This window comes from Rhinatrema bivittatum, chromosome 14, assembly GCF_901001135.1.
Source record: "Rhinatrema bivittatum chromosome 14, aRhiBiv1.1, whole genome shotgun sequence".
Classification (NCBI taxonomy): domain Eukaryota; kingdom Metazoa; phylum Chordata; class Amphibia; order Gymnophiona; family Rhinatrematidae; genus Rhinatrema; species Rhinatrema bivittatum.
Window position 1 is genome coordinate 48,452,306 of NC_042628.1, and position 25,138 is coordinate 48,477,443.

General features: G+C 42.7%; 1 protein-coding gene across 1 annotated transcript in view; it reads left to right on the forward strand.

Moving 5' to 3' along the window:
- The window catches only part of PDIA2 (protein disulfide isomerase family A member 2), a 43,985-nt gene extending 27,427 nt beyond the window's left edge, over positions 1-16,558 (forward strand). Inside the window, exons 6-11 of the mRNA XM_029577237.1 lie at positions 1,570-1,695; positions 4,918-5,112; positions 9,572-9,692; positions 13,284-13,465; positions 14,636-14,728; positions 15,452-16,558. Of these exons, the coding sequence (XP_029433097.1) occupies positions 1,570-1,695; positions 4,918-5,112; positions 9,572-9,692; positions 13,284-13,465; positions 14,636-14,728; positions 15,452-15,499 (765 nt within the window). The 3' untranslated portion in view covers positions 15,500-16,558. The remainder of the gene's footprint in view (positions 1-1,569; positions 1,696-4,917; positions 5,113-9,571; positions 9,693-13,283; positions 13,466-14,635; positions 14,729-15,451) is intronic.
- The last annotated feature ends 8,580 nt before the right edge of the window (positions 16,559-25,138 follow it).

Consider the following 25,138-nt stretch of genomic DNA (forward strand, 5'->3'; position numbering starts at 1 on the left):
AGATTATCTGTGTGTTGGAAAAGTACTAAGGTACATCAACAATGGAAATTGTGATGTGGTTGTTGCTAAGAGATGGCCTAGAGTAATGGGAGAAGAGGTGCTGGTAATATCGTATGTAGAACTGGAAGGAAAAATTATATCATGCTATTGCATTTGAAGCTAATGCTGTTAAAACCTGGCTGTAGAAACCTGTGGGCCTTTGAGACCCCGTTGGATCTTCTAAGTTCATGTGTAACATCTAACAGCTGGTAACCCCAGAAAATAAAAGCTGTTTGGTTGACTCTCTTTGGAGTGAGTCCCTACTTTATCTGAGGGAACAGAAGGGGTTCGCCTGTCCAGCCAAGGCAAAAGGAAAGTCCTACCCATGCTTCTGGATCCAGGTAACTACACCATCTGCTTGAGCAAAATTGTGATTCAATCCTTCTGAAAAACTGGCACTTGGCTCACTCAGTTGTCAGACCCCCTACATTTTAAGTGCCCTTCCAGGGAGGGCTACACATTCATTTCCTCCCCATTCTGTTAACAGTAGAAGTACTAGGAAACCTTTTTTTTAAAATAATTCAGTCAGTTAAAACAAAATCATTAAAATCCTAGTGGTTCAGAGGCAGTACTGCACCCATCCGGAGGCCAGACCAGAGTTCAATTCCTGGCTCCGGTCTTCCATTTCCCTGTCCAGCAAGGGCTAGGCATGCTGCGGAGGCAGCGTTCACAGCCCCTGGAGGGGAGGGAGGCAGGCAGTCTTTATACAATGGTGACACCAGGTGGGCAGAGTTAGGGAGCAGGATGATAGGGCTCTGGCAGAAGCCCTGCTACATGACCCTTGGCTGAGGTCTGTCACTGCAAGGACGGAGCAATGTTAGTTGGCAGGAAATATGAACTAGGGGAAAAATTCCCAGGTAGTTGCAAATGAAGGCTCATCATGGTGCCAGATCCCAGCCCTGGTTCTGACTGAGCTGGAAGTACAAAGGAGCAGGAGGAAAAAAAATCCCTCTCTTAAAATTCTAACTTTCTTTAATTCCTGAGGAGATTAGCATTTAAAGCTTGGGCAGATTGCTTCCCTATTGCCACCAGCACCATTGTAAATCAGCGTTGCTTCACTGATCATTCCCAGAATCTTATGTAGGGTCACACTGACACATATAAAGCATGAATACAGCATGGCCAGCTAAAGGGAGCAGGGTGAGGGAAGACAACTTTATAAACAGGACATTATGGCTATAATAATTGTACAAGGAAAAATGCCAAGAGAAATAATGAGAGAAAGTATACATAGGAGTAAGACCAAAAGAGGAAATGACAGATCAAACAGGCAATCTAAGCAGTGCTGCAGCTTTAATATTGCAGCCTGGCTTCCTGTGCCTAGATAAGTTAACCCTTGGCCTTTTCATGTCTTTAGCATCTTAACCCTTGGCCTTTTCAGAAGCTAACCTATGACCCGCAAGCCTTTAGCATGTTAACCTTTGGCCTTTCCTTGTTTTTAGAAAGCTAATTTTGGCCTTCCCGTGTCTTTACTATGTTAACCTTTGATCTTACCATGCTACTAATATTCCATTATTGTTCCTTCTATAGAATGGTGACAGGATATTTGCGGCAAAAGTTGCCAACCACATCTTGCTCTTTATTAATAAGACTGTGGAAGCACATCTCTCATTACTGCACAACTTTAGGGAAGCAGCATCCAGCTTCAAAGGGAAGGTAATTATGAGATTAAAATTGTTTTATAATTATGCTTTTGAAGTTTCAAGCTTTATACATCGTGTAGTTTGTCACATTTCACAAATGATGGTATCCCTGAAGATCTGCTTGAGTGCAAACAAACGTCTTCCAGGACCTAGATTCTGATCCCAAAGATCATCCCAGCAGAACCATTATCCCAGCAATCACCAAGCACATACGGCCAGATTCTGAAGATCATCTGACCAATATGTACCTATTGGTATATAGTGAAAGGGAAGGGCAGTGGAAATACATTATTTGTAAGTAGAGTGCCTGCCATGCAACCGTCAGTCTCCATCACTGTGTTAAACAGCATTAAAGAGCCAGAGATAAGGACGCTCTTTCAACTCTTGGATTAAAACAAATCATTACTGGCCCAACCCACAAAGCTGGTCACACCCTAGACCTCATCTTTATTAATATAGCATCTGGTCGACATACCACACAAATATAACTAAAATCCCCTGGTCAGATCACTCTCTAATTCAAGCATACCTGACTTACAACTCCAAACTCACAACCAAAAAAAACTTACCTAAGGAGATTACATACCACCCCCCATTCAATATTGAGAAGCTCCAGGAAACTCTAAAATTGGAACTAACAAACATTGACCTATCTTACGCTAAAAAGGCCACAACCTCTTGGATCAACATTACTACAGCAATCGTGGATAAAATAAACCCCACCATCAAAAAAACCATAAAAAAACCAAAACATTGGAATCAATGGTACAATGAGAGTATCAGAACAGCAAAACGTGAACTCCAAAGAAAGGAAAAAGCCTGGCGTAACAAATCAACCACACTACTCACCGCCTACAGATCACACCTAGCATACTACAAAAAACATATTCTCAACGCAAAGAAAGAATTCTACTCAAACAAAATAAACAAATTCCAACATAACCCCAGAATGCTATTCAAAATCGTCCAAAACCTCAAACGACCAGAAAACACCACAGTCCAAGAAAAGACATGACGAACTTGCAGAATTCTTCAATGAGAAAATTAACAATCTCATCAAGAACAACCTCAATGATAACACACAAATCATCAAAATGCAAACTAAACAAACACAAAGCTGGTCAAACTTTAACACTGCCTCATCACTGGAAATCCAATCAATCATCAAAAAAATGAATCCAGCAATGCACCCCATCGACAGCATACCCATAACAACAATCAAAGCTATTGAACCAACATTAACAAAAATGATAACCGACATAGTCAACTTATCCGTCACAGAAGGAAATTACCCAGACGGCCTAAAATCAGCAATCATCAAACCCATCTTAAAAAACGAACAACCTAGACCCGGACAATCCACTAAACTACCGCCCTATATCTAACCTACCATTCATTGCCAAAATCATTGAAAAGATCATACACTCCCAACTCACCGACCACCTAGAAACGAACAACCTCCTTTCCCCCGCACAATTCGGCTTCAGGAAACACCTTAGCACAGAAACATTACTCCTCTCATTAAATGACACCGTGCTCAGAGGCTTTGACAATGGCCAAAGCTACCTATTAATCCTCCTAGACCTATCCGCTGCATTTGACATGGTCAATCACTCAATCCTTATTGACCATCTGACTGAAATAGGAGCAACCGGAAAAATACTACAATGGTTTTCGTCATATCTATTAAACTGAACCTACCAGGTCTCATTCAACAATACCCTCTCAAAGAAAATAAACCTAAACACCAGAGTTCCCCAAGGCTCAGCACTATCCTCGACACTCTTTAACATCTACCTTCTTCCGATATGTCACTTCCTTGATGACCTTGGGCTCACCCATTTCCTATATGCGGACAATATCCAAATTCTAATCCCAATGAATAACACAATAGAGGAAACCTACAAAAAAACAGTCACCTACATCACCGAAATAAAGAAAATACTAACAGACATGAAATTCATAATAAATATAGAAAAGACAGAAATAATCATCCTGGATAGAAAAAAGAAGCCATCACCCCCCTCCTCCTTTAAAAATGGAGAACCAAAAAACAGCAATTGCACCAGTCACTTATGCTCGCAACTTAGAAATCATCGTCGACAGTGAACTATCATTCAAGAATCACATCACTACTAAAATCAAGGAGGGATACCACAAACTACTAACACTAAGATGACTAAAACCGTTCCTAACCCCAGATGACTTCAGAACAGTCCTACAACTACTCATTTTCTCCAACCTGGACTACTGCAATTCATTATTATTCGGTCTACCACTCTCCACCATCCGCCCCACTACAAATCTTACAAAACTCAGCCGCAAGAATCCTCACTGGAACAAAAAAACATGAACATATTACCCCAATTCTGATATCACTACATTGGCACCCAATAAAATTCCGAAGAGAGTATAAAATACTGACCCTAATACACAAACTAATACATGAAGGGCAAACTGACTGGTTAAAAACAAAGATAAGACTCCACACACCGCAACAAAACCTCCGCTCAACCAATAAAGGCCTCCTGAAAATTCCACCTGTACACCCTAAACAACTAACCTCAACCCACGATAGAGCCATAACTCTCGGAAGCCCCAAACTCTGGAACACACTCCCAACAGAACTAAGAACATAACCGAACTTAAAAACCTTCAAGAACTAAAAACCTGGTTATTCACCAAAGCAACAAATGAAATCCCTCCTAAACCTTATGATCCGGTAAAACTCCTGCAACCACGTGAAAATATATAACCAACATTGTTTATGCATACCTCGAATAAGTACTATAATGCCTCTACATGCCCACTAACTCATTATACTACCACGCTTATGGACATTAATACCTACAACATGGAGATGTACCTTTAAGGCTTATATGCACTTATAATACCTATACATGCTCACAAATCTTGTATGTATTTTGTAACATCTATATGCACTATCTCTTAGATAGCAAATTAACTCTGTATAGCTTTACCAGTTGAACCATGTACACCGTTGTGATGGCGAAACCGAACAATGGTATATAAAATTCAACAACTAAATAAATAAATAAATAAATAGATACAAATAAATAAAAGGAGTAGGCCCATATGGGTGATGGTGGGGGCCTGTAGGGGATCAGGACCACTCACAGGAGGAGCAGAAACTCTCACCGGGGGTAGCCATCCTATCGGAGCAAAACTTTGCTATTCCTCACCCTATTGTTTTTGCACATTTGCTGTTTTTCAGATTCTCTTTGTTTTCATTGATGTAAATGGAGAGTCTGCCAATGTCATGGACTATTTCGGTTTGTCGAGTAAAGACGTTCCTACCATCCACTTTATCAATGTAGAAACATCGCAGAGATTCTTGTTCAGTGCTGGAGAGATTACAACAAACACAGTGACAACATTTTGCCAAGATGTTCTTAACAAGAAAATTAAGGTATAATAGTTTTGTGTTTTAAATCTCCAGAAGGGTTCTTGTGGGCTGCAGGATGTGGGAAGATCAGATTGAACTGGTACTATGCATATGTGATATCTTCTACAGGGACTCATGTGTAAATATTATTTGTAAAGCAGACACATATAGTCTGAGGACTGTCGATATGGTAGCAAGCAGGCAGCGAGCCACACCAAGGAAGAATTAGCATGAGGAAAGATATTCCTTATAACAAATATTCATAGAGCATTTTCAACAATTTTTTATTTTTATAAAGTTAGTAACTAAAATTGATATCAGTAAAATAACAAGGTGAGCTGCAAAAGTTAAGAGGCTATTAGGCCCCAGGGACAAAGATCAGCTGTTAGGTTAGGGTTGGGTGGATAGAGAATATGTGGGGCCAGGAAGTCGGTGAATGAAAACAGAGTGACGGGAGTACACACACACATACATATCAGACAGCAGAGACACATAAATAGAGAGAGAGAGAGACAATGAATGGGATATAAAGACAATATAGAGTCCTCTTAGGGACTGAAACTTGTGTAGGAAGAGTTAGAGAAAGAAGATGTGATTGAGCAGGACAAGGGGCAGATGGGCAACTAGTTTCAGATGAGACAGAGAGGTCAGAGAAAAGTGAGAGAACCCACAGTGACAGATGCTAACTATGCAGACCAGGAGTTCAGCAGTAGAGAATGGGGATACATTGTAGCAGCATGGAGTAATGGTAATGATGGGATGTAGTAGTCACATGGTAGGAGGTACATAAATATGGGTAGATGTTTACCAGTGTACATAGATAAGGGGGATCAGAGAAAGCAGGGACAATAGAATAGTTACCTGGTCTGACAGTAACGAAGTGTGGAAGAGAACAAGAAAGACCAGAACATATAGAACTTCAGTCTTATGGAAACCAAGCTAAAGTGTGGAGATGGCCAAGAAAAAGATGGAAATCCCACCCAGGATTACAGGGTGAAAACAGGATCCAAATACATCACCTCTTTACAGAAGGCACTCAAAATTGATAGCTGGAAATAAGAACGTTCAGGGTCATGATCTAGAAGACAGAGACAAAAGGGAACACAGCGCCGATTGTGGGAGCGCACAAAGGAGTGACCAGCATAGAAAGAACGGTTCAGAGCAACTGGGTGAGAGTTTAGCAAGAAACGAGGCATCAATGCTAAGAGAAACGAGGAAGATGAGATGGAAAAGAGCGAGAATCCAGGAGAGGCAGGTGTGCCTGAAAGAGGACAGATCGCCATGCCTGAGGATGGATGTAAGAGCTGAAAGATCACCCTATTCGAGGAGAAATGAAAAAGAATGAGACTGAGTGGCCTCACTTGAGTATCCAGAAAGCGAGCCTGAGAAGAGGTCATGCACTAGAGAGAGAAGGAAGGCGGTCATTCAATAAGCAGATGAGCAGACCATGCAGGAGCCTTAGCTAGAAAGCCCATGTGAGGGAGATGATACTGCTGAAGGTTAGGAAGACAAATTCTGCTTTACTCAATTTGGGAAAATCATTGTTTGTTTGAAGGAAGAGGGAAGGAAGCATAAATGGCTAACAACTTTTTAAAAGTAATTTGATCTCCCTTGAACTGAAGGGGATTCAATTGTAAATAGTTTGAAAATGACTGGGAAGGGGCAGAGCACTAATGACAAAGCACTAGTGCAGGGCAGCTCACACTCCCAGACTACTGAAGAAGGACCATGAGACTGAGATTTCCTGTGGTATTTAGGCCTCCTGGGTCGCGATCCACTCTCTCTGTTATTTCAGAGCAGTACAGGGGAGGGAAATAGGGTTTCAGGCTCTCAGAGCAAGAATGAGTTTGGGGGACTTGGAGGGAGACTGACAGATTTACAGTCTGTATCCTGAATTAGAGGGATGGCTCAATTAATCCAAAACAAATCCAAGATCATTTCTCTGGAGCTTTATGGATCACAGGTTTTGTATTGCACCATCTCTCTTAATAAGGAGGAGAGGATGGATGAGGGGGATTAGCAAATTCATATAGTGGATCATGAGAAAAAGATGAGCTTAGAAAGAGAATCTCAGCTGCAGAGTAGAAATGCAGAAACAGAGTGAGGTGGAAGAGGATTAGAAGCATAAGTGAAGAGGAGGAAACCACATTGATAATTAATCTTCAGTGTGAAAAGAAACCCGAGGAGTGAGTAGACCAGGAAGGAGAGGAGCAGGGGAGAGAAACATTCCTGAAGTAATTATGGGGAAACAAGCAGATTACTTATACAGACTGCTATCTGTGCTTCAAGGCAGCAAAGAACTGGAGAAGAGATTTAAAGGTTTGGAAATTGGCCAAGATGTCAGTTTCTTCCACTTGTTATTGAGGCTGCAAGGAGTGAAGCAGAGGTGGAGAGGATGCTGACACATGCCTCTGAGTAAGGAGGAGGAGCAGCGACTTGGGGCAGGGGACAGCCACAACCCGAGGCTAGAGAGGTCAACAGATGGGGATGTGGAAAGCAATGGCTCACACCCCGGGGGATGACAATCTCAAGTAAGCAAAGGTGTTAGCTCCGGGTAGGAGAGGGCAATGCTTTAGGGAAGAAGAGAGAAAAGACTTTGGGAAGGAGAGTGCAAGCAGAGTAAAAGAAGATAGAAATAGTAGAGAACAGAGTTTAGATCTGAGGATCCAAGTGATCAAGAGAATTAGACACTATGACAGCAAATACGAAGCATTAGGCCCATCTAGTCTGCCTAGTTTCTTTCATAGCGCACGCCATAGATCTCTGGATTTTCTTCACAACTAAGGCTCCTCTGTGCTTATCCCAGGCTTTACTGAATTCTGTTACTATTTTTGACTCCAGTGGAGCTGCCATCCTTTCCATGAAGAAATATTTTCTGATTTTGCTCCCTGGAGCTTCTATAAAAAAAACAAAACATTATAATAAGTGAAAAACCAAAAAGTAGAAACCTTATTAATATATTTTGTGCAAAAACTGAGGAAGGAGGATGATATGAAAGAGAATACAGACAGTGACTGATTGAATAAAGAAAGATGGAGGATGAACAGTTTCCGAGAGTGACTGGCATCTTGTGATAATATTGAAGAAAAATAGATTAGTAAAAAAGGGAGGAAGGATGAATTTCTTCAGGCATCTACAGTCAGCATAAATGGAATGGAACATCCAAGAGGAGCCAGATATATTGTAAGAAGGGGTGCTGAGGGTGCAGGCTCCTATTACACGTGGGTCACAAGCAGTGCTTCCAAATCCCCTGAGAAGAAGGTATTGCTCTCGCAGCAGTACGAAAGAAGTGAAACACAGGGGTTACAAAGCAATACCCCCACCGTACAAGAAAGCAGGATGGCCAGGGGAGCAGGGAGAATGAGAGAAGGTAAAGGCTGGGGGAAGAGCAGCCAGAGTGACTCCAAATTCTGCTTGAACTAGGTCTCACTACGCAGAGACAGAAAGTGGGTAGAAAATGGCACAGTCCAATGTAAAAGAAGTGTTACTGAGAAGGGCATGAGCTGGCATTTGTGCCAGTGGTCTCTTGGTCTTATTGCTATCATCCTGTATCTCTCCTTTACTGGTCCTCTGGGCTCAACATGCATAACTTTCTTTACCTCTCTTTCACTTCTCATGTCTCTCGGCTCTACGTACGGCTTAAAATGCAAGCCATGCACCATTTTGGAGGTCCCCTTTTGAACTGCTGCTACCTTATCAATGTCCTCTTGTAGAACTGGTCACCAGAACTGCACCCAGAACTCAAGCTGGGCTCTCAGCAGAGACTTGTCAAGGAATCTCTAAAATGTCTCCCTGCATGGAATGTGGTCCTTGCCCTGGCTCATACTGAGTTAGTTTGTCCTGTAAGTAACAACAAGGGCCATTTTCCCTCAAAACTCTACAAACCAAAGTAAACATTTTTTAAATGTTTTTTAAATGTTTCATCTTCCGTTAAACTAATATAGTCATTAACAACCTCCGCAAAGTTCTACCTCTCGTTAAACTTCTATCTTCCTCTTCTTTTACTCCCAGTTAGAATCATCCCTGTTTTATTGTAACTTCTTCTTCTGAGCACTTGTTATAATTTATTATAAGTTGTAATGTATACATTCAAGTTATAGTTTTGTATTGCTCACCCCTTGTTTTATGTAAACCGACATGATACGAACTCCGTGAATGCCGGTATAGAAAAATCACAAATAAATAAATAAATTAATTAATCTTACACTCTACTGGAAGCCACTGTAACTTAGAAAAAATTGGAGACATAAGACAATGTGCAGAGATTCCTAAAACCAACCTTGCTGCTACATTTTGCACCACTTATAGCCTATGTGCGAGTCTCATCGGGAAACCCAAAAATAGGCTATTACAATAGTCCAATTGCGGGTTCACCATCGCCTGCACCATCACCTTACTTAAATGCAAGACCTAAAAATGGATGCAATTTTCTAAACATTCTTAGCTCTTATACCTATGGTGATTTATTTTTCCTTATAAATAGCACATTATGATGAGTGAAGAGCTGCCTGAAGACTGGGACAAGCATCCTGTGAAAGTCCTTGTGGGCAAAAACTTTGAAGAGATTGCTTTGGATGAAACCAAGAATGTTTTTGTTCAATTCTGTAAGTACTCTCCCAATAAACTCAGGAGAACGAAGGTGAGGTGGGTGGTATTGGTCCGCAGGAATGCAATTGGCTGTTTTAGAGGGTATGACATAGGAGATTCTGAAGAAATAATAGGATAATGGTCATCCTCTCCTGGGTGTGACTTCTGTGGTACTAGAAACCTAAGTCATCCTGTAGGATGGGGCAGGTATCTCTGATCTTCAAAAGCCACAAGTAGGTTTGGTTTCCTTATCACTCAATAATGACCATTAATTGATTGTTCTTGCTGAAATTCAATCCAAGAACTCCGATAATTTGCATGTTTTGTTAAGTGCCATCAAATCAGTGACTGCTGGTGAACCAATGGACTAGCTATCTCCATGATGCAACTGCTCCTAGAGCTTGTTGCAGAGATATATTGACTTCCTTGATACCATCCACCTTATTTTCTGTAACTGTTTCATTCCATTTTACCAAACATGATTGCCTTCTCTATTCAGTTGTTTGCTCCATGTTTTAATGTAACCCCTGGGGTGAAGTTCTCTTTAAGAGTCCAAAGACCCACAGAAAACAGTGGAGCTTAAGCTATCTTTTCCCCTCACGGTTTATTAGCCCCAGATGGTCCAGGATTCCCTGTAGAGAAGGGCATTCTCCTAGACCCTAGGTGTTATTCTTGCACAGTCTCTATGGTAAAGAGTAATAATCATCCTAGACTCTGATCATAAGGTTCCAACATAATTTTATTACCAGGTGATTTTAAGGTTGAATATAGTTCTCTTTACAAATCCATTCGTCATACAGTGCATAAGGCAAACATTACTGGGGGTAAATCTGTGCCTCTGCAGTCTCTTACTCAATGCACATTCCCAGCCAGATTCCCTCCCAGGTTAGGGTAGTTTGAAGTTTCTTTCTTGGGGTGGCTACTCTAGCGGTGTGATGGATCAATTTCAATTTCCCATTTACAATATTTCTGATGAGACTTGAATATGCAGACATCTAATGTGGCTCTGGTTTCTTATTCCTTGTTGTACGTGGGGGGGGTACTCCTCTGTCTGCTATCTATTCCTCCTTTGATGCTGACTGTTTCCATGATTGACACTGTTTTACCCATGCGACTGCTATAACATCTTATTACATTTCTCTAATCATTTTCTGTACCTGTCAAAAGGAAAGGACTTCCTTCCTGCACCTTCAAATATTTTGTAAACCGATGTGATATGTAAATCGAACACCGGTATATAAAAACAAATAAATAAATAAAATAAACTCCTCCTCCAGATTATCTGGTGGATATTTGTAATGGATCTACACATGAGGGGTGCATTCTTCTCCTTTACACCTCAAGTCTTCTCTGTCTCCCAGGCCAGCTGGCTGGTTGTCCTATTATCCTCCAGAACCCTCAGAAAAAGCCGTGAAAGAAGGAAGAAGGTTGAAACTGTCTTCAAACAAACATTTAGAAAATAGGAAATAATATTCTTTAACAAAAGGAAGGAACAGCTTTTCCACTCCTCCTCAATCCAGACCTTTAGTCATAAGGTTTTCTTTCCCAAAATTAATGAAAAAAGGAAAAGAAACTGAAACTGAAACAAATGCACTCCTCCTTCTTCAAAAGCAAAACTAAAAATCCATGCACCCTAAGGGGGTGAATCTGAAAAGTCCAGTGCGCAGCCAAACCAGGAGATACGTGTGTCTGGCGTGTGCCAAGCGAATGTAAAAAGCTGCCCGCGTGTGATGGTATCTCCTGGTACACGCACAGATAAGAAGTTGAAAAAAAGGGGTGGGGCATGGGTGTGGTCTTGGCAGGATGTGGGCGTTGTAGCCCCGCCTTTATGCTTTTGCATGCTTCTCAGGTTTGCTGCTATATGTCTCAGCCATTTTTCAATCGCTCTTGCCTTTGAGCCATCTTCTATACTTTGTGCTTACAAGACTCTTTGATCAGGTTCATACTTTGCAATTTTTCAAGTTTATTTTGGATATTTTTACATTATTATCCCTCCCTAAATATCACATTGCTTTATTTTATCACTGATGTGTGTAATTTAAGCTTTTTGTTCATATGACTGTCCAATGAGGTATGTATATTTGTGTTTCACTTGTGCTATAGTCACTTTGCTGGTCTGTATATATATTCTTTGAGATTTTTCTTTTGATTTTCACGAAATTGTTCCTCCCGATGCAGCTTCGGTGAAACATAGTCCCGTGTTGGGAGGACAGAATCCCATTGTAAAATTTGATTTTGCCACTATTGGATTTATTGCACCATTATCGATTTGGAATTAAACTGTTTGCGTTTACACTAAGAACTGTGAACTTTTGGTCTTTAAGTTAGCAGACCACAAGATTATCACTTGCAACATACTTCTTTGGCTCCTTGATATTATGTGGTATGTTTTTGCGCTATTTCCACATCCCTGGTGGAAGGAATGAAATAATTCATAATAATAATAAGACATGTATTTCTTAATAACAAAATCATGTTTACCAAAGAATTTTCCTAGGAGTTTATTTTAATTTTTGAACAAATTAAAAAACAAAAATCAGAGTATCACAACACAGGTTTACATGAGGTTTTTTTTTCATTAAATACTGTATCCCAGACCCTAAGTGACCTCCAAACACACCTACTCATATACGTGCTTATAGTACTGGACCATGTAAAGATGAATGAAGCATCAGAGCTACATAAAGTTCATCCAGCAGTATTCTGTGGAATGAGAGGCTTGGTTGCATACCCTACAGTCCTTTTAGTATTTCAGGAATCAAAAAGAGTAGGTTCCTCTAGGCTGGTAAAGTGCATGTACGGAGGGTAGTTTTATAAAGCTGCATGGAGCTGTTCAGAGACTTTACTGGTAATTTTCAATGCAATCTTATGGCTTTGAAAACGCTGAGGTCAAATCCTCTCGTAGACACACAAGTCACACCTCCTTCTAGCAGTGCCTAAGTCCGGCGTGTACACTTATACAGAGACTTTTGAAAATGCTAAGGTTTACATGCAGGTCCCTCCCCCATCCCAAATCTGCCCCCCCCCCGAAACCCCTACTGCGAGTGCACATAAAAGTACGCATGCAGTCTGCTTACGTGCATATGTGTGCACACACATGCCCGCCGGGGCTGTTTGCAAAGAGCTTCCATGCATAAAGCTGGATTTTATATACGTTAAGTGGCTTTGAGAATTACTTTTGCATTGCCCACCTAATAAAGTCAGCACAAATGCACACAGATTATTATGATTTTCAAAACAGACACCCACACCAATCCACTTTGAAATGTATCCCAATTTGTCTGCACACAATTACACCTGCTATCATGTGTGGACATTTTTTGGAGAAAATGCCGAAGTATGAGGGTAAGTTCAAATCCCTTCCAGTCTCCAGCCCTGGGAGTGCCTCTGTTCAGTCCATGTAAACTTACCATGCAAACAGGACCTGCGTGTGCAAGTTTATCTACACAGGAGGCAGGTAAAACATTTTACCAGCGGACATGCTTTTGAAAATGAACTGCAACGTTATGTATCTGCTGTTCCCCTCACTGTTCTTTATAGCTGGTGGCTGCTGCTGTTCTCAGGGCTCTTGGGGTATGTTACTGACCTAGGTCCTTCTATCATGGCAGATGCCCCCTGGTGCACACATTGCAAGGAATTGGAGCCCATCTGGGAACAGCTTGGAGAGAAGTACAAGGATCATGAGAACATCATCATTGCCAAAATTGATGCAACAGCCAATGAAATTGATGGTCTACGTGTTCGTGGCTTTCCAAATCTGAAGTATTTCCCAGCGGGAGCAGACAGAAAGGTACTGGAGTACAGAGGGAGAGCACACGCTGTCTTGCATGCAGTGGTTGTGAGATTTTCAGGTTTCTTGCCTTGGAAATCTAACACAATTTTATGGATCATGGGAGACAAATTATTATTTCTTTGGTCACATACATGATGTGGGATGATGCTAAATATAGTAACTCATTAAATAACGGCAGATAAAGACCAACATGGTCGTGCCAGTCTCCCAGAAAAGATTCATCCAATTTAGCTATATGTACACGCAAACACTCCTATGTAACCCAAGAGTGGAGCCCTTCGGTATCTGGAGGGCTGAAGATTTCCCACTGGACAGCAACTGGAGGAAAAACACTTGCTGATAAATAATGCTCCACTCTAGGGTTTAGCATGCAGTCCATTCCTGGCCCCTTCCTGATTCCAACTATACAGTTGTTTCAGATACAATTGTCTGACTTAAATTGCTATAATCCGCCTTGAGGCCATTATTGATAAAAGGCAGCATATCAAATATCTATAAATAAATAGTGCAGCAGCCTCACTCCCTTGGCCAAGCACAGAGGAACACTTCTCTGTCTAGGATACAGTGAGGCATCTGTTTTTTAACCATGTCAGCGACCTGATTAGCTGAATGCACCCTGAAGCTTTAGTAAGTCCAACAAGCGCTGAGTGTTGATAATGATCTCGCAGTATTAACTGCTAACTGCGGTGCATGTCTTAGTGGGTTTGGAATAATAGTGCAGCACACTAATATTTGGCATTCCAGCAAGCAATGGTAAGCAGCCCGTGCCGGCTTGCACTATGCTAGGAAGGGCCTGGAACATCGGTGCAATAGCATTCTGTTCCTGTCAGCATGACTTCGGGCCTTCATTGCCCTCCCGGTGCCCCCAGTACTCTCTTGCAGACTCTGAAGCCGCTGGTCGGTGGAGCTTTGCAGTCAGACCCGCTTCCCTTTTCACGAGACAGGGAAACATCGCCTCTGCACAGAATTCCTTGGCCCCCCCCCCTGCTGGATCCCATTCTGTGGCGGGTGCTGAGCTGCTGAAAAAAGATGTCATTGGGGGCAATGGCTGGCTTGACTTTCTAGGTCATCTCTCTTTTCGGTTTTGTTCTCTGCCCGGTGGGAACATGGAATCTGCATTTTCTATACTTGAAGGTGGTCATGGACTTTTCACCTTTCCCCCTGCAGATGGTGGATTACACCCGGAACAGAACTCTGGAACTCTTCTCCCAGTTCCTCGACAGTGGCGGTGTGTTACCAGGGGAAGAGACAGAAATACAGGTTAGTTAGTGAAGCAGGCAGAGAACAATACAATGGGGTCCCAGCGGTGTGAAAGACAGAAGGTGGCAGGCCTTAGGCCCATCTGCTCGATCCACTGCAACAACTCATCTCCAGCTTCTGTCTCGCTTCCTACCGCTGATTCTCAGGGGTTTGTGTGTGTACTCATGTATGTTTAATGAATTTACAAGAAAATATTTTTATAACTTCCATCTATGTCCCATACTTTGACGTTTTTGCCTCCTCCTCCTTTTGTGGCATTCGATATGTTACGTTAGCCAAAACAGTTCACCTCACATTTAACCAAAATGAAGGGAATAGCAAACTTTGCCACAAGAGGTGGACAGGGCCTCATGTCCTCTCCTTGGTGCTGTGCCATGTTTCAGACCTGGAGGAAACCAATGTTCCAGAATTAAAATCCTAACAGTGGAAGAGGTAACTCTTTATAGCCCTCTCCCCCTTTCCTCGGGTCCATCAAGCCCAGCATCCTGTTTCTAACAGTGGCCAGTCCAGGTTACAAGTACCTGGCACGTACCCCGTGGCTTGGCTCTTACCAGCCACAGCTTCTGGACCGCCACCTCTGAAATGCCTTTTGAATAAATGTTATTAAAGAGAGAGAAGTATTTAACAAACCATAGTGTGGCCCTGCAGGCTGCCGCGCTCGGTCACACTATTCTGCTGGAGACAGCACGTTCTTGCTTACATTTTCATCTCTTTATTTCTCAGGATCCTGGGGCCCCAGAGGGTCAGAAGACAAGGAAAACTGAACTCTGAACACGCCAACACCCACAACAGACAGCAAGAGCCTGTGAGCCAGTCTTACTCTCTACTGCCCAGGCAGTCGCTCTGCAGGAAAATAAAACCATATACCAGCAGCTTTCAGGACTTCAAAGTTTCCTTCTGCGAGAAAACAAACACATTATTTCTTTCCTCCCCCAGCAGAAAGGAAAGGGATACATCAGTAAATGCCTCTTTACTTCAAACATCTTGGCATTAAAATTCTACACAAGAGGATAAATAGAGTGACGGTTATCATACGATAAGAGTTACAGAATTACACTCACAGGCATTTGTTAATCACACATTAAATTACAGAATCGGTTACTCAGTTGCACTAACAGTCGCAAAGCACAGAGCAACGCAGACAGGAAATCATCATTACTGCTACTCTGCATCAGCAATGAACTCAGCCACAAATTCTACTCCTGGGGCAATTCTGCGTGCCAACATTTAAAATTCTGCATACTTTATAATGGTTAAAATAACCATATACATTACAGTCTTTGTGTAATTAATTTAAAATGTAATACAGAAAAGTTATTACTCAAAGATGCAGTTTTAAATATTTTGAGCAGAAGTTCCCTAGAAGTAACACTGTAAGAGTGTCCCTTCCACCCTCTCTTCCTCCTGCCTGGCCAGACCTCTTTCATACTGCCCTCTCAGACCCCCAACTCCTCTGCTCTCCACTATCTCTCCCCTCCCCCTCCCCCTCCAGACTCCACCTCCCAGCCCTCCATTCCCAGTTTGTCCTCTCTCATATACAGCCCCTCACACAGGCTCCCTCTGTCCCTCTCATACAAACACCCACCCTCACACATACATACACCCCTCTTGCAGTCTCCCTCTCTCACTCACATACACAAAGACCCCATCACACAGGATCCTTCTTTTTCCTGCACATACATACCCCTCACTCAGGCTGCCTCTGCCATACACACACCCTCACACAGGCTCCCTCTCACATACAGACTTTCTGTCTTGCACACATATACACTCCCCCTCAAACAGGCTTCCTCTCTCTAGCACACAGACTCTCTCTCACACCACACACATACACCCATCCACTTGCACATAGGCTCCCTCTCTCACACATATAGGATCCCAGTCTCTCACTCACATACGCTCTCCCTCATCTCTAACACTCACACACATACACAGCACCCCACAGCACACTTCCTCTCTCTCACGCTGGGCCTGCCTATCTTCGTCGCGAGTGGGATGGGCTCTGCATGCAGCCCGCCAGCCATCCTGCTCTTAAGCCACAAGTGGGATGGACTCTGCGCGTGGCCCACTGGGCCTTCCCTCCAAATTTGGCATGGAAAATACAAATTCTGTACGGGAGGGGAATTATGTGCAAAATCCCCCCCCTGGAATAAAATTCCCTTAGTCCCAGAGCTCCAAACGTTCCTCCAAAACGTATCCCTAACAACTTTACAAACTTTCCCAAAAATGTTATCCTAAAGTGGGTTACACATCTTTCCTGAGCTGATGAAAGGAGTTTAATAGAACTTGTTTGTAGACCTTTATTTCCACAAAAAATAATGGAAAATTCAATTAAATGAATTCTGCTTGTATGCGGTAATAAAGGAAACGGATAGAGAGATGAGCTTAGTAAGGTGATAAAACTGACTTAAATCTACTAACATTAAATAAGTACTTTGAGTTGGTCATTAGAAAATAATGGAGATGACCTAAAAATGAACAATAAAAGCAAATTCAATAAGTCATAAACTAGTGATATCACCAGAGATACAGTAAGGAATCTTAATGAACTGACAATTTCTGCCCAAGTGTATTAAAGGCATGAAAGATGCACGACCCCTCGTTGGGACTTCCCGTAATCTTTCCGTTGGAGGTGCAGCGCCAGCCTTGCATCAGCTCTTTTACCGGGCCCTGCAGCAGGCTACTGGAGAGATAAAACAGGTCCCCATCTTACGGAACAGTTCAGTTCCCTTGATCTATTCTGCCTCGGAGAGGCTGGAGGAGGAGACTTACCTCTTATCCACTGCTGCTTGAGGACGCCTTCCAGACGAAGCATATCCCATAGCCATTGCTTCAAAGAGACTGGAGAACGAGACTTACGCCTTAGTCCTCTGCATCAGAAAGAGAAAAAGGAAGGAAGGATCAGGGCCTCAGCAGCACTGCTACTCTTTCTCTTTGACCTGCAGTACAGAGAGAGAGAGAGACATTGAAGAAGACTCTGCTCAGCTTGGCAACACAATGACAGCACTTCTCTGTCCATCAGCCCGAGTCCCTATACGGGGAACCAAACAGCATCCAGACAAAGGAGGAACTGAAGAGCATACAAACCAAACACAGACACCCAGAATAAGATGGCACATAAGGATCGTAAGGCTAATCTGCCCAATTTCCATCCGGTTCCAATACAAAAGGCCCCAGTTGATCTCCAGATTTATCTTCAAACTTTGTTAGTGTAGGCCAGGTTTTCTGAACTCAGTTCTCAATTGAGAAGCAGGGCTGAATTAGCCATGACATCATCTGGCAGCGCCGAACAGACCCCCACCCCCCTGTGAGCTCAGCAGGTCTTTGCTCCACTGAGCATATGCAGGAGGTCTGGCATGAGCACTGCCTTGTGAGCTCTTCAGTCATTTTCTGTCTGCACTACTATTTGGACATTCACTCTGTCTGAATATTGTTTTTCCTCAATCCTTTGGGGGTTTCCCCCCTTAGTTACAGCCCCTCAATTATACTTTTCAGTGCTACAAAAAAAAAAAAAAAGTATAATAGAAACAAAAAAAAGATGCCAGATTCCAAGAAGCCTAAGAACATAAGAAATTGCCATGCTGGGTCAGACCAAGGGTCCATCAAGCCCAGCATCCTGTTTCCAACAGAGGCCAAACCAGGCCACAAGAACCTGGCAAGTACCCAAACACCAAGAAGATCCCATGCTACTGATGCAATTAATAGCAGTGGCTATTCCCTAAGTAAACTTGATTAATAGCAGTTAATGGACTTCTCTTCCAAGAACTTATCCAAATCTTTTCTGAACCCAGCTACACTAACTGCACTAACCACATCCTCTGGCAACAAATTCCAGAGCTTAATTGTGTGTTGAGTGAAAAAGAATTTTCTCTGATTAGTCTTAAATGTGCTACTTGCTAACTTCATGGAATGCCCCCTACTCCTTATATTATTTGAAAGTATAAATAACCGATTCACATCTAGACCTCTCATGATCTTAAAGACCTCTCCAAGCTGAACAGCTCTAACTTCTTCAGTCTTTCCTCGTAGGGGAGCTGTTCCATTCCCCTTATCATTTTGGTCGCCCATCTCTGTATCTTCTCCATCGCAACTATATCTTTTTTGAGATGCGGCGACCAGAATTGTACACAGAATTCAAGGAGCAGTCTCACCATGGAGCGATACAGAGGCATTATGACATTTTCTGTTTTATTAACCATTCCCTTCCTAATAATTCTTAACATTGTTTTTTTGACTGCTGCAGCACACTAAGCTGACGATTTCAAAGTATTATCCACTATGATGCCTAGATCTTTTTCCTGGGTGGTAGCTCCTAATATGGAACCTAACATCGTGTAACTACAGCAAGGGTTATTTTTCCCTATATGCATCACCTTACACTTGTCCACATTAAATTTCATCTGCCATTTGGATGCCCAATCTTCCAGTCTTGCAAGGTCCTCCTGTAATGTATCACAGTCCGCTTGTGATTTAACTACTCTGAATAATTTGGTATCATCCGCAAATTTGATAACCTCACTCGTCTTATTCCTGTCCAGATCATTTATATATATATATATATATATATATATATATATATATATATATATATATATATATATCTATATTGAAAAGCACCGGTCCAAGTACAGATCCCTGAGGCACTCCACTGTTTACCCTTATCCACTGAGAAAATTGACCATTTAATCCTACTCTCTTTTTCCTGTCTTTTAACCCATTTGTAGTCCCTGAAAGGACATCGCCTCCTATCCCATGACTTTGTCAAATGCCTTCTGAAAATCCAAATACACCACATCTACCGGTTCACCTTTATCCACATGTTTATTAACCCCTTCAAAAAAATGAAGCAGATTTGTTAGGCGAGACTTCCTTTGGGTAAATCCATGTTGAGTGGGTTCCATTAAACCATGTCTTTTTATATGCCTACCATCTGCAGCTTCAAGAACTGCATTGTGGGCAAAAGATGCCCATTACAGATGGTCACAAACAAGTGCCTGAGGCCCTATTATGATTCTTCCAGTTATTATAATTGTGATCAGATATCCCCTAGGATGTAGAATAATTGGGCCTACGAGATGGCTGATATCCAGGGCTGCCAGAGCTCCTTATTTTCCATGAAATCCATGAGTGGTGAGTCAAGCAGGAGCACCTTACTTGAGGGCTCCCTGATTGCAGAAGCAATGTCAGGGCTGAGCAGCTCAAAGAAACATCTGGCTGTGGACTTCTTGGTTCCAAAGTGCCATTGAAGTCTAAGAACCCAGCATGGTCAGCACCTTGAACGCATCAGGGCTTGGCACAGTTGAAGTATGAGGATTCTGTGCAGTCGGCACAATAAATGCATAGTTCAGCATAATTGATGTGCTCAGCACCATCAGTGCTGTCAAGGCATCTGACTCCTGTGGAGCCATCGACAAACACCTGGCACTAGAGGAAAAGATTCTCTCAGCACAATCTGTTCAGGGGCCATCTGAGTCAATGCATGGATGAATCCATGATGATTCCCAAGAGTTGTCAACTTGGAGTGGACTGGGCAGAAATTCTTTATAACTTCCTTTTTGCCTAAGAAAATTCCCATGCCTCCTTCCCATCTTTTCTATCCCAATCCCAAGCCTACAGGAACTTCTTTGGTGGCATCAGGGAATGTCTCATAGCTCAGAATACTATTTATTTATTTATTTTATTTATTTTATTTTGTTTTATATACCGGCAACCGTTTGCACATCGTGCCGGTTTACAGATAACTTACAACCGAAAATATGTAGGCAAAGCCTTTACAAGGAACATTGTGTAACAAACAAAGTAACATAGTAAGTAACTAGAAAGGTAAAATAAATAACTAAGGGGAGAGAGGGGAGGGGGAGGGGAGGGGAGGGGGTAGACGAGACTAAGTAAGGGGAAGGGGGATGGAGTGGATACAAAAGGAGAAGCTATGTACAGGGGTACAAGGGACAATTGATGTGTACACAGGTTATATACAAAAAGGAGAAGCTATGTACAGGGGTACAAGGGACAATTGATGTGTACACAGGTTATATACAAGATTGTGTAGGCGCAGAACAACAATAATTGAGGTAAGAAAGTGTATGCGGTTGTGCTGAGTAACATTTTTAGGTTTGTAGTTCCTTAGAGGGGGTGGGTGTGGGTGTTGGGTGTAGGTCCTGTGGGGGAGTGTAGGTGAGAGAAGGATTTCGGGTAAGGGTGTTAGTAGGAGATGATGATGATTGGGGGTATGCTTGGAGGAAGAGCCAGGTTTTGAGTTTCTTTTTGAAAGTGGGTGTGGAGGTTTCTGTGCGTAGGTCAAGGGGCATGGAGTTCCAAAGGGAAGGGCCTGCGAGAGAGAGGGCCCTATTAGTGGTGGAGATGAGTCTTGTGGATTTTATGGAGGGGGGAATAAGGGTTGCACGGAGAGAGGAGCGGGTGGGTCTTGTGGAGGTACGAGGGAGGAAAGGTGGGTTTAGCCAGTTGTAATGTTCGTTAGTAATACTTTTGTGGATGAGGGTAAGGGTTTTGTAAATAATTCGTGAGTGGATAGGAAGCCAGTGGAGGTTGATGAGGGTGGGAGTGATGTGGTCTTTTTTATTGGCATTAGTAAGGATGCGTGCAGTAGCGTTTTGAAGGAGTTGTAGAGGTTTGATGTGGGTAGCAGGGAGACCAAGTAGGAGTGCATTACAGTAATCAATCTTTGAGAAAATTATAGATTGAAGTACTGTGCGGAAATCAGAGAAGTAGAGAAGGGGTTTGAGTTTTTTGAGAGTTTGTAGTTTGAAGTAGCAGCTGCTAAGGATAGATTTGATATATGGTTTGAGGGTTAGTTGGTTATCTAGAATAACCCCTAGGTTTCTTTTGTCAGAGAGAAAGTTAGGGGGGTGGAGGGTAGAGGGAAAGGGTATGGATGCATGTTTGGAGGAGATGAGGAGGAGTTCAGTTTTTTGCGGGTTAAGGGCAAGGTGCATGTCAGTGAGGAGTTGGTTTATGGAGGCGAGGATGGTGTTCCATTTTTGGAGAGCAGTGAGTAGAGAGTTAGTGAAGGGTATGAGGATTTGCACGTCATCTGCATAGATGAAGTGTGTAATACCAAGGTTGGAGAGGAGGTTTGTGAGGGGGAGCATATAAATGTTAAATAGGGTGGATGAAAGGGAGGATCCTTGGGGGACGCCACAGTCGAGATGAACAGGGGGGGATGTGAAGTTGTCGGTGAGAACTGTGTAAGTACGGTTTTGGAGAAAGGACTTTATCCAAGAAAGGGCGGTACCTGTGATCCCTATGCTAATGAGAGTGTTGATGAGGATGTTATGATTTACTGTATCGAATGCGGCGGAGATATCAAGCATGGCGATGAGGTAGGAGTTACCGGCATCCATGCCTTTGATGATAGTGTCTGTAAGGGAGAGGAGTAGGGATTCCGTACTGAGGTGTTTTCGGAAACCGTATTGTGTTGGTAGGAGTATGTTGGATTGTTCTAGGTGGTCAGAGAGGCGGGAGTTAACTAGTTTTTCAATGATTTTGGAGAGGAAAGGGAGATTGGAAATGGGGCGGAGGTTAGATAGGTTGGAGGGATCGAGGGAGGGTTTTTTTAGGATGGGTTTAACCACGGCTTGTTTCAGGGAAATAGGAACCAGGCCGTGTTCTAGGGAACAATTCACGATTTTGGAGAGTGAGGTGGCTATTGTTTTTGGAATAGCGAGTAGGAGTTTAGTAGGGATAGTTTCTGAGGGGTGGGACGAGGGTCTCATCTTTTTTAATATGTTTTCTATTTCTAGGGTAGAGGAGGGATCGAAAGAAGAGAGAAAGGTGGGAATGTGTGGGGTGGGAGGGGTTATACTATTGGAGTTGGGGGTATTATTAGAGTTAGTGTGAAACTTGGCAGTGATGTTGGATATTTTGTTCTTGAAGAAGAGGGCAATTTCATTGCATCGTGTTTGTGAGGAGGGGATTTGGAGTGGGGGTACATTGGGTTTGGTGAGATTAGAGACTAGGGTAAATAATGCCTTTGGATTGAATTGGAGGTGGTGAATTTTTTTGGCATAGTATTCTTTTTTAGTTTTTTGAATGGCGTTTCTATATGCATGCATGAGTTGGTAATAGATGGTTTTTGAGGCAGGAGTGGGATGTTTGCGCCAGTGTCTTTCTGCAGCTCTGAGCTGGGTTTTTTGGGTTTTCAGTGTCTGGGTGTACCATGGTTTTTTGGATGCTTTGGTTTGTGTGATAGTTTTTTGAATGACTGGGCATAACTTGTTAGTGATTTTTTGGGTAGTTTCTGTCCAAGAGGATATAGCACTATCAGCTGTCTCCAGGTCAATGTGATTTGGTATGTTGGAGCAAGCCGTAGCAAGTGTGTCTATGGGGCAGGCTTTACGAAATTGGAAGGATTTAGGCTGAGAGGGAGAGGATGTTCCATCTGCTTCATCTGCTTCATCCTACCATTGGTTGCCGCAGTAGGACAGGAGTTCCAGTCAGAGTGATGATTCTGTTCTCATTTTGGAAAATGATATATCTTCCCCCAACACCATCTGTGGAATCAGTCAGTGGACCAGATGATACCTTCTTCAAATCTTTAGCAGCCAGTGACAAATGGGGGATCTTACGGCCTGTCCCATCCCAAATGATGGGTGCCTTACTTCAAGGGGGTGTCCCAGCCACTTCTACCCTAGTGCAACGGCTACCAGTTTGTGGCGTTAGCCCTCAAATCTAGACTCCATTGGTAGTATCATAGGACATTTACTAGATATCAGAGGAAGAGGGCCAAAGAAGGTTCAGTTCCCATCATCCATGGAAGGTCCCTGCCCCAGTTGCCTTGATCTTCATCATGTTTTTGTGTGAGCATCCCACCTTTATCAGATTCAGAAAAGGGAGTTCACTGGCACCCCTTCTGACCTTTACCAGATCTACTGCAGCAGTTCCCTCCACCGGAAGTCCTGTCATATTCTACATTTCTGGATAATTTGGGAAAGGCTATCAATATCCATGTATGGAAATATAAAGACCCTCACAAAGATGTGTTTGACATTCTCTATATTCTGGACACTCTGTCTGAACCTGCAGTCCTTCCAGTTCACAAAATTCTCCAAGTCCTTCAAACCAGAATGTGGGAAAGTCCGACTTCTTGTCTATCAATTGTGTGAAAACTGGATTTTAATATAGAGTCCAGCAGTCTCCAGGTTTGTGGTGATCTAACTTCCCACATCAGTTGGTAGTAGTGGAGTCTGCTCTGAAGAAGGCGAAGAAAATGAAATGTACTCTAATGCCCTGTCCTGGAAAGACCAAAGGCTACTTTGATTTGTTCAGAAAGAACTATTTTCAAAGTATGATGTTTAACACTCTAATAGCCAATCATCAGCTTTACATCATGCAATATTTGCACAATTGTATAAACAAAATGAGAAGCACAAAGCCTATCATCAGGCATTTCTGGACACTGAGGAATGCAAGCACACCTTGTTTGCTAGGGTTTCAGCTGCCATCAAAGCCCATACAATGGCATGGTTTCAGGCTAGTGGCCAACGAGGGGATGTCCACAATAAGCTGGTACATATCCTGTATTTGGGGGACAATATCTTTGGAGATAAAGACAGAGAGACTGTGTCAAAGATTAAGGAATGACATGTAGACGCCAATCCTTATCGACTCTCTCTGATCAACCATCTACTCAGCCATATCCATATTTCTCATACAAACGAGCTTACTTCCAACATCACCCCTTCCATGTATATCAGTGCTACCAGGCTCTTCAAATGCACCACAACAGAAATAACTTCTGTCCAAAGGATGGCTGCGTGAATAGTGCCAGCAGAAAATGGCTCAATAATCTCAGGCAAAGGTGGAATCTGGTTTTTGATGGAATAGAACCTCGCTCAGTCTCTTCTGGTTGGGGTTGGGGAGGGGTGGAGGATTCAGCTGCCTCCCAGAATGGAAGAATACCATCAGGGACTGCTGGGTACTCAAATCATGGTGTGGGTACCACTTGCATTTTTCCCATCTGCCAGCACACCACCACTGTTTGGTCTTCAATTTAGACCATCTTGCTCGACCCCAACTCCATTCTGAAGTGGGTATTCTACTTCAACAAAGGGTAATAGAGCTAGTCCCTCCCTCGGAGCATAGCAATGGCTTTTACTTATGATATTTCCTTATCCTCAAATGAACGGGAGGGTATAAGATCCATTCTGGATTCACAGCATTTGAACATACAACTGAAGAAGGAAAAATTCAAGATGAGCTTGCGCCACATCATCCTTCCCTTCATCCAAGCAAATACCTAGCTGTGAGCTCTTATCCTGAAGGTTCACTCCTCAGATTCACACAAGAGAGACAGCACTATCAATATAAAGCTCTACCCTTCAGCCTGTGCTTGGCAGTGGTGGCAGCACACCTTTGTCATCAGAGCATATCTGTTTTTCCCTATCTGGACTG